General features: G+C 35.8%; 1 protein-coding gene across 1 annotated transcript; it reads right to left on the bottom strand.

Moving 5' to 3' along the window:
* Positions 1–2074: 2074 nt before the first annotated feature.
* On the bottom strand, positions 2075–5238 carry LOC122141674. Its single transcript, XM_042749612.1, has 4 exons — positions 4901–5238; positions 3160–3453; positions 2790–2829; positions 2075–2661 (listed from the first exon to the last, which is right to left on the bottom strand). Exons 1-4 carry the CDS (start codon positions 4947–4949, stop codon positions 2340–2342), a joined length of 705 nt encoding a protein of 234 aa, XP_042605546.1. The 5' UTR covers positions 4950–5238; the 3' UTR covers positions 2075–2339.
* Positions 5239–10716: the final 5478 nt, after the last annotated feature.

The following is a 10716-nucleotide window of genomic DNA, read 5'->3' as shown; positions in this document are numbered from 1 at the left end:
CCTTATTATTAGAGCATAAAACTGCATGTCTCTGTTTGTCTGTCAAAATGATCATGAATATCTCTCCTAACTAGACATTTGTATATTATGAATGTATATGTGATTTTTTTAATGTAAAATTTTGAAACATTAGAAATCTTTGAATCTTAAAGTGTTACCATATTTAAGTGGACTGTTTTATTATGGTCATTTTTGTTAATTATGATTACATGTAATGGACAATGAAAATGCACATTGTTTTACAGTAACTTACCATCTGGTGAATCTTGATCCTGATCAAGAATTTCCTTATTTGCTGAAGACAAAGTGTAATGTAAATCAGATTTGTACTCAATCATACATGGATCCGGTGCATACAGAAATACAATATCTTACCATTATTTGGGTCATTAGCTTCTTTTCATTATTTGATGAATAGAAATTGTTATGTCAATAATCAGACTTAATTCAATGAAACATGTTAATTACATTTTAGGTTTCAGAGTTGTGTTTTTTTTTCTGTTCTTGTTCAGTTTTTCAAGCATTTGAAACATTTTGGATCTCAATGGTAAGGATGTTGATTTCAGTTTAAGTATTATATTGGAAAATGGAAATTGTTATACAAAAACAGATTTTCCCCATATAATTGTTCTTTGTAAAATAATAGGTGTATTCTCAGTAATAGAAAACCTTTCTTTTTTTGTCCATGTCCTTGTATCCTAAAATCCCACAGTGCATTGCTCAGGTTTCCATTCTCCATGGCATTTCTTGCAATGGTCATTTAGTTAATTGCTAAATAGACTGTGGTTTGGACTAAGTCTGGTTTTGTACTAACTCTGTACCTTTTCCTACCAATGGAGGGAATAGCAGTAACCCAGTATTTTATTTTCTTGTTATTGGATATATAATTATTTGGTTATTTGGACAATTATGTCATTTATGTGTTTATGTGTAATGTAGTATGGAGACACATCTCATACATTCAAACACAACAGTCAGTTATTAATATACAGTACATCAAGAAATATAATACCTACATCTCATACATTCAAACACAACAGTCAGTTATTAATATACATTTTATCAAAATAATCACTTTATGTAAACAAGTGTAAATAAGTCAAAGAGCAGAATAATATAAATCTACCAAGCTAGAAGAATTAGTAGTTGCAAAGTTTTTTTTTTTCAAAGGATTTTTGTTATAAGTTTTCTCATTGTATTTTGTGTATGTTTTATTAATTGTATTTGTTGTATGTAACACTAACCATTTTCTTTTGCAAGTTTTTTGTAGCAACAGTAAACCACAGGACCCCCAGTTACTAGCAGGAGAAGACCACCACATATCACCACTATAACACCTACAGACAGTCCTTGTGCTGTAGTAGAGGAATTAGATAAATTGTATAATTTTGAATGTAAATTGGAATTCGGGTTTGTGGTTTTGTGATAGACTGTTGAGCTGCCAGACTATATGGCACCAATTTAGTTAGTTTTCACTATTATAGCTAGCCAAGACTTGTATCCATGTTTAAAGTTAGTCAGCTGACACTGATGATGCATTACAACTTGGATGCTTATAATCAACATGCAATCTAATTGCTGCTTTGTCTTTCTTAATATAGTTATTTAGCTGAGCTTTGCTGTTGGAATTTAGAGTTTGTAGGAGTACCATACTTTAATATTGGTGTATGTACCTGCACATGGTTGACATAGTTGACTGATGTCCAGATGTTGAGTCTGGTTGCTGATGGGATTGTTGAGCACACAGCTGTAGCTGTTTTTTCCGGAATTTCCACCTCGAGGTAGAGATGAGACGGATGCTGAGGTCAGACACATGATGGGACAAAAATGTTTCCTTTGTACAATGGAGAGAGTCACATGACTAAATTAACACTGAAAACACCATGACACTTCTGCTGTGATGATGATGATGACGATGAAGAACATTGTGAGAGATGACAGGAACAGCAGCCCCGAAGCGAAAAACATGAAGGATAACAGGCAAACACAAATATAATTTATGATAAAATCAGGCAGACGAGCTGAAGACATGAGAGAATAAACAGGCAAAATATAATTTTAAGATAAATTAATATAGTAGTTTGACATGTTTAAAAATAACAAAGCACTGGACATTGATGTGGTAAATCTATTAGCATATTTTTTTTTTAGCATAATATAACTCAAAGATTTTTAAGTTATAAAGTTGTCTAAATCATCCTTTTGAGTTTACAATATTGTTCCAGGTGAATGAACCTGCATTGATAGCATGTAGACTGTACCAAATTTACATGATTGTAACAGGAGTTGACAGAATATTGTGGTGAGAGGAGCAAATGACGGACACAGTGGGGGTGGTGTCAGGCCTCTGAGAGGCTTTTATTAACAGAAAAAAAACAGTGTCCAGAAAAGGGAATAAAGTGTTCAACATGAATAGGGAATCTGGTGTCTTTGTCATGCTGTGGGGTTCGTGAAGGTGGGCCAGTGTTTGGGAAGGAAGGGTCCAGGTAAGGGGCAGAGTCTGGCGGCCGCACACGCTCCCCTCTTCGCTCCGGGGCACGAGGGGCGGCGGCACCTTCCAGCGGCTTCGTCCACCTTGACCCACGGCACTTGAAGGGACTAGAAGGCCCAGCATCCTGGCCCGCCAGCCATGTAACATGTCCGATCCTCAACGCTCCCTTCCTGGACACATGTGGACACCAGCATGCATTCACGGGGGTAGAGACACTTCAGTGCCATAGAAGAACCATTTTTGGTTCCACAAAGAACCATTCAGTCAAAGGTTCTTTAAAGAACCATCTCTTTCTTACCTTTTTATAATCTGAAGAGCCTTCTTTCGCCACAAAGAACCTTTTGTGAAATAGAAAGGTACTTCAGTAATGGTTCTTTATGGAACCATTTAGACAAAAAGGGTCTTCTATGGCATCGTGCAGCACCTTTATTTTTAAGAGTGTGTATGTTAAGAATTGCTGCTTCTTTTGTATGTTTCCATTGAGGAAAAGTAGAGGAAGGAGTCAGAATTAAAATAATGCACTCAGTATGTTGGCTTTGCCTACAATATTCCTTAGATCACTAGGGCAACCAACCTCAAGAAGTATACTTCCAATAATAAAGTAACATTTATTTCAATGCAAACTTGTGTTGAAGTGATAATTCCATCGAAAGTCTTGAGCTACTCACCATAGACCGTGACATTAAAATTCTTGTATAAGTTCTTCTTAACAATTTCTAATTTATATATTCCTGAAAAATTAGCTGTGATGTTCTCGATGGTAAGAGATCCAGTCGATTGGTCCACGAGCAATCTGTCTTTAAACATCTTAATTTCGGAGTTCCTAGCTATGATAGTTTCATCAGGTCCAAAGGTCCACACTTTCAAATCTTCTGCCTGTGTTTCACCAGCATGTAGAGTGGCAGAATCTCCCTCCATCACTAAAACGTTTTCTATTGCATCTGTCCCAGCGCCAGACACTCCTGCAAAACAAATAGAAACCGTTGTTCAGATAGAGATTCAATAGTAAACCACAGCACAATAAGACTACACAGCTTCAGTGATTATAATGAGTTTTTGAGAGGGCTTGAACTCTGGCTAGACTGAAGTGAAAATGTTCTTTGATAATGTAAATATTCTTTATTGCTCTCTTTCTGTACCATGAAAGTGTTATAATTAGTAACTTACAATATTTTTATTTAAATCACATTAAATACAAATTGAGTCATATTAAAAACATTTGGTTGCACTTTATTTTACAGTGAACTTACATGAACTTGCAGTGTACTTATAGTGTACCTACCTAAGAAAGTACTGTAATACAAGGTAACTACATAGGGTAGGGTTAGGTTTAGCGGTAGGTTCAGGGTTATTACCTTGTTATTACCTAGTAATTGTAATTACTATAATAAGTACATAGTATGTACATGAGTAACAGGACTGTAAAATAAAGTGCTACCAAATATTTTATGGCATGACACTCGTATCTTTTACTTAAGTAAAAATATGGGTTTTTATGCATAGTTAACAGATTACACTATTTGCCCATCACCCATTATAAATCAACAAACATAATCTATAAAGGAGCATTATACAGTGTCAATACTGTTAGCATTTTTAGAATGTACATTTAAACAATTATTGAATTAAACATTAAATAATAAATGACATAGCCTGAGACAGCACAATACAATTTCTTGTCATTTTAACGTGTCTTCATCACATGAATATTTAAAAAATGTTGATTGAACTTATTTAATTTTGGAAAAGGCATCGATTTCGTGGAATGACCTTATACACCATTAGCCATTTGCTTTGATGAGCCTTTCATTGAAAAAATTAAGTTTGTGATTTAATTAGCCTATATAGGTCAGGCTACATTTACTAGTGCTGTCATTACGTTGATAATACACGACGTTTTGTATTTTTTCCTAGTTGTAGTTTGTCCTAAGTAGTTACTGCTGTTCTTCAGAAAATTGTTTTGTAAGATCCATCTTGTCAAACTGAGGACGATTGGACTCATAAACAGGGAGCGAACTGCATGGGGTAAAATAGATCTTAAAACAAAATAAAAACGAGTTTCTTTGATGGTTAGGTATACCAATGAACTGCTTCGCAGAAAACTGACACGACTCTGCCCATGCTTTCATGTATCCATACATTTTCTAATAATGCTTCTTTTTTTTTCAAACCAAGCAGAATCTTTAGCGTAAGTTACACCCTAAAGATTGCAGTAGCAGAACGTATTAGCCTTTTATCTGTGGCGCCACACGTCTACAGATTTCGACAAGTTAGGCTACTGTTAGATTTCTTGCACTACAAAACATCATAGACAGTTTCTTTTTGTCATTTAGTAACCCCCTCACATAAGACAATATTTTCTATAGGAATTGTGCAGTAATCGAAACCGAAAGTGTATCAAACACTTACCGTGTATGTGGAGTAATAAAAGGCATAATGAAACAATTAATATCCTCATGTCGATTAGTTAAAAAAAGGTTTGAATAAAATCTGAGTGAAAAAAGCTGAGCTGAACTGTTCCGCTCCGAATCTCAGTCGCTCAACTGATTTCTGAACTGACAGAAATCTGCACAGTTTGAAAATGACTTTAGAAGACACGTAACGCCTGTAGAGAGAAACTCATACTGACTGAGATCCACTTACTACTCTTGATAATTTCTGTACAAATCGCGTTTCAAAGCAAAAAACAAAACAAACAAAAACAATTCGTGAAGACCCGTCTCAACTTCCTTATTCAGAGATCATACCCAGACAGCACACATACGGTCGGCCGACGTCGACCCGACGTAAAAATTCCATCGGCGCGACGTCGCTCAGGGAGCGTTTGCTAATAGAGAAGATGTCGCCGCGACGTTGTTGACGATGTTGGGACGATGCATCCTGGCCGCTCTGCATGGACGCGGGTCACCGGCGTTTTGCTCATCGTTACGGACCACCGCTGGTTTATAATAAAACAATACACACCACTCTCAAGAACAATTGCAACTTTATTAATATTTTCATTTATTTCATATTACATGTACAAAAAATTAACATTTACCAGATGCTTTGATCAAAAGTGGATAATTCGCGATTATTTGTAGTCTTTTGAAAATTAACCATGATTTTACTACAGCATTTGCAGCTAAACCATAGTAAAAACAAAATCAACCATAGTTTTACTACAATCACCATGGTTTAACTATGACCGTTGCAGTAAAACCATAGTAACTACAAAAATAACCATTACTACAGCATTTGCAGTAAAACGGTTAAGTGTTGTATAAGTATAGCACTTTTCACTGTACTTATCATTTCAAAGTAGGTTTACAGAAAATGCATGTTTCAAGGTTACAATTTAAAAAGCCAGGTGACTTAGACTCACTGGGGAAGACCATCTACTAGTTCATAATACAAATCATGTGTTCAGTGCTGTCAGCATAGAACAATAATACAAGAGTTACATAAACACAAAATAAAACCAGGCAAACAATAATTAAGCAGTTAAAATGTTTTAAATTGCATGATAAAAAAAATTCTAAAATATTTTCTGATAAAATCTTACTAAACAAGTCTCTAGTTTTCAGGTTCAGTTACCATTATCCTTCAACATTTTTAAAGGGCAAGTTAAAAATGTTCAATCAATTTTGTATTGTTATAATGTTGGTAACCTTTGTAAAAGAACAATAGTTTATTCTTTCCCAAGATACTGTTTATTTGCTGTAAAACTGATGCACACCAGCATTTTTTTTCCTTTAGATTCGTTGCATTGTGTCATTTTGGTCAACACTCAGTTAGTTCATTTTGCATCATCCTGGGCGGAGTGCCGCTTTTTACAAATAAAAGGGGACACTGTAGGTACACACATAACTCAGAGAAAGAGTAAATATTGTTCGTTTACAGATATTAGAGAAGTTGCAATAATACAAAGAAGGTTGAAAATCATAAAATTTTACCCTTATAGGCAATATAAGAATAATATTTGTTTTGTGTGTCCATGTTGCCATCATCTGTAGTCTTTGGGGGAGCATTGGCCATCTGAAGTCTTTAGAGGCATCATCTGAAGTCTTCACAAGAGTGAGTTTGGATTCGGTCTGGCGAAGCTGGTGTAATCTCTAGTAACCTTGGGATGGCATCCTGAGATAGAAACAGGAAACAGCTAGAAACATAGCTGCTGCTGTTCATATTATTTCAGACAAAAGACACTATTTATTTCATCACATATAACTGGAGTTGTCATAGTTATTGGATGTGTTATGTGAATACTAAAATATCTATATTTTAATCTAATTTAAACTAAAAAGAGTGTGTTCGCCGCCCCAAATATTAGTAGGAAGGCTATTTCATAGTAAAAATACCAAAAAGTTCTACTTCCTTTAGTGGATTTTGATAAATCCTTGGTATTAGAATTATGGGTTGTGACCTCACTACAGGCCAAGCACCCATAGCTGCTGCTGTTCCCCATTTATGCTTATTTTGCTATATATCTGATTTAATCACAGGTAGGTTTAATAAAAGCACATCCAAAAACTTTAGGCAGGTGCTCAGACACATGACACTCACCCAATCAAACAAAAATCCCATACACTGCCACTAATGCTCTCAAAAATCTATTTATTGATGATTTGTTTAGTGTTTAATTTTTTTATTTGTTGTTTGTGTAGTATGTTTTGTATTGAATACACATGCCACAGTACCATTTATTGATGAAGTGTTTCATCTGTAAATGTATTATTTGTGGAACAGGCAGTCTCTTTAGAATGGATTTACGTCTTTGAGAGAAGTAAAAACAGTAATATTGTGAAATATTATTAAAATTTTACACAACAGTTTTCTATGTGAATATATTGTGAAATGTAGTTTATTTCTGTGATCTAAGCTTATTTTAATTACTACAGTCTTCAGTGTCACGTGATCCTTCAGAAATCATACTGATATGCTTATAATCTGCTGCTCAAGAAACATTTTTGGTTATTATCGATGTCTTATCAATTATCAAAAGTTAGAACAAACATTTCTGTTTCAAATAAACACTGTACTGTTTTAAAACTTTATTCATCAAAGAATCCTGAAAAAAAATGAAGCAGCACAGCTGTTTTCAATATTGATGATAATCAGAAATGTTTCTTCAGAAGTAAATCAGCATATTAGAATGATTTCTGAAGGATCATGTGACACTGAAGACTGGAGTAATGATGCTGAAAATAAAGCTTTACATCACAGGAATAAATTACTTCTCTAAATATATTCAAATAGAAAACAGTTATTTTAAATTGTAGTAAATTGCATTCATTTCATACATTAAACTGTGGTTGCCGTAAAAGACTTTCAAAAATATATATATTAAGAAAAACATACCAACCCAAACTTATGAAACAGTTGTGTATGTTCAAGATTTTACTTACTAGTCCTGCGGTTTATAGCATCTTGGAGATGTTGTCTGACAGCAATGTTGGGCCGTCAGGGGCAGCAGGGCTTTTTCTGCTGACCCTATAAAAAATAAAACTGTGTGAAATTTTTTTTTATTATTATTATACAAAATTGTGTGAAAAATGCTTTTACAGACTATTTAGTTATCATTTACATTTGTTTGTTGTTGTTGACCTGGAATATCCTACATAAAAAAAGTCTATGGCCAGCACTACAGATAGTGCTACCCTTTTGTTGAAAGAAGTCACATCTAAATTGTTACGAGCATTAGTGACAGAATCATCAGCCAATCAAATTTTGACTTTCAATGACAGCACACCCTCTGGGTCTAGCGACGTGCCCTGTGCTACCCTCAGCATTAGACCGCCCCTTTAGTCAGGGATTTCCAAGTTACAAAAGTGAAATTCAATGAATAGAAAATGACAGCCTACACCAGATCTGGTTGCCAATCTACTAAAATGCCTGTTTCAAGGTGCTCTTTTCCAGACAAAAGAGAATAACTGAGAAAGGAAGACGTACACCCAAACTGAATACAAAGGCCAGCAAAGTTTTTATGTGCCATTTTAAAGATTGCAACTATGAGTGCTATGAGTGGCTAACAGTTAGCACCAAGCAGAATAACTGAGAAAGGAAGACGTACACTTTTAATCCAAGTAAAGGGACATGGAATGAGTGATTTATTATTTGGTGAGTACTTCATCAGTTTTGCTGATTAATCGGCACCGATAGTTGATTTGCGGAACTATCGGTTATCGGCAAAAATCCATGCCGATAGTTTTCCGTGTTGCGTCTGGAGTGGCTGAGAATGGTCTGCTGTCATTATACAATACGAGAGCGGCCTCTAGAGGCGGAAATCACTGACAGCACGTGTTGTTTGTTTTGAAATATGACACGGCACGCTGCACAGAGCGGGAAACTTTGGCATGGCACCACAAAGCACCGTTCACTTGCAGAACGCATGTGTAAGGATCCACCCGCCGGCCCAAATAGTGGAATCCAGCGGCCTGGTCGAAGGTTTAATGCGTATTTGGTCTTTTACTTGCGCTTCTGAATATATCAGGATTTAGTCTGAATTTTAGTCTAACTCTGTGTTCAATCTGACACAATTTCACGTGATCATCAAATTTGGGCAATATTTCTATCAAAAGCTGATCACAGATCAGATTGTTTATTAATTTAGATATTTGAGTATTGTGGAAATCCCATACTTGCAATTATTCATTCATTAGGGACCAGGTATCGCACAGGAATTACACTCAGCTCAAACTCGTCAGTTCTGAACTTACTCAGAGGATGCAGAGTGGTTATAATACCTTTAAGTGAGCTACACCCTGCATGCTCATAACAAAAATTTATTTTTCGCTATAACCACGAGAGCTACACTGTGTTAAGTCAGCGACAGTCAGAAATCTGAAGCACCTAATGGTGTACCCCCTTGGTTCATCCATTGGTGCTCCAGTATGATCTGTCCTGAATGCAGATTTATTATTTGTCAGGTAAAATTGTATCATGCCAAATACATAATGAAACAATTAGAAGCCAATTTAGAAAAGATAATGCAATTGTGAATCACATTGTAGCCGGTGGCAACCCGCTCCTGTACATAGACACTGTAGACATATGGGAAAACAGCCAAGAGTTCCACGCAGGAGAAAAACAAATTTAACATAGTCACACATGTAACAGCTGTCTTAATTTAAGACACACAGTCTAAAATGCATAGCAAGGCACTCAGGTGTTTTAGAGAATAAACTTAACTAGCTTATGTTCACATGTAGTAGCACAAACAACTATACAGTGTGCCCTATAGGCACAATGTGTTCAACAGAGTTACATTTTTAAATCATACCTCACAGTAGAGAGACACACAGCAGTGAGAGTTCTATTGCAGAGCTCCAGAGACTCTCACACACTGCATGGGGGTTTTTCTGACTACAGTTTCTGACTACAGTAATGTTTTTGTCACTTCTCATATACTCAGACCAGACAACAACGAAATTTTCAAATCAGCTGTAAAAACATCAAGATCTTTTGCATTGTGAGAGTTCCTGAGTGTTTGACTTCACAAAGAATTCATTTCATAAGGAAATTATTTCACTCCTTTCAAACGCATATCCTTTTAAAGTGTACTCCATCGTATGTGCGAGCTGCTGTTACAAAAATCAAGTGATGCACATACTATTCTGATGACCAAATTCACATCAAGTGGATTGTACACTGACCCTCGCGTACACGTAAAAAGTTAGTTTACTTAGGACTTAAGAGGAGTTCAAGTAAATTCAAAATGCTTGACAAATGTCACAGAGGAAGCACTGTTCTGTACATGATCAACATGATCCAACAAGCCTGTGCTAGTTTCTTTTCACCTCCTCATCTCTCTCTGTCTTTGGGACTCTTGAACAGTGTGTCATTTGTCAGTAAAGCTCTGTATCCTTGGCTTCAGACCTGGATTTGCCCAGAGGACACAGCAACACCCTCTTTCTCCCACTAAACCGGTTTGATTATTTGTGATGCCAATACACCACTCTCCTCTCTGTCTTTCTAATGAAGGTTTCAAGAGACAAAAACTCCACAAGGAGCGTCTTTACTGATGAGATGCGCATGAAAATCGTATTCGATTTTTTGCACAGCCCTACATAAACAAGACTGTAAGTCTTTCCCTCACAGCCTTGATTTCATCCGTGTTAAATTCACTATGGTGTTTAATCTCATTAAGGTCTATCACAGGGGTTTTCAAAATGGGATCCACAAGGGAAAGAAGTTCAGAGAAAATATAACAGTAAATAAACCACAAAAATATATTTAAAATAAATTAA

The sequence above is a fragment of the Cyprinus carpio genome, chromosome B22, assembly GCF_018340385.1.
Source record: "Cyprinus carpio isolate SPL01 chromosome B22, ASM1834038v1, whole genome shotgun sequence".
NCBI lineage: Eukaryota > Metazoa > Chordata > Actinopteri > Cypriniformes > Cyprinidae > Cyprinus > Cyprinus carpio.
The sequence above is the reverse complement of the archived record's forward strand: the minus strand, read 5'-3'. Positions and strand labels throughout refer to the sequence as shown.

Coding starts and splice junctions, on each gene's coding strand:
- LOC122141674 (XM_042749612.1), bottom strand. CDS start 4,949: ATGAGGATATTAATTGTTTCATTATGCCTTTTATTACTCCACATACAC. Junction 3,454..4,900: donor TTTATTACTCCACATACACG/GTAAGTGTTTGA, acceptor TTTGTTTTGCAG/GAGTGTCTGGCGCTGGGACA. Junction 2,662..2,789: donor GCTCTTCAGATTATAAAAAG/GTAAGAAAGAGA, acceptor ACATGTGTCCAG/GAAGGGAGCGTTGAGGATCG.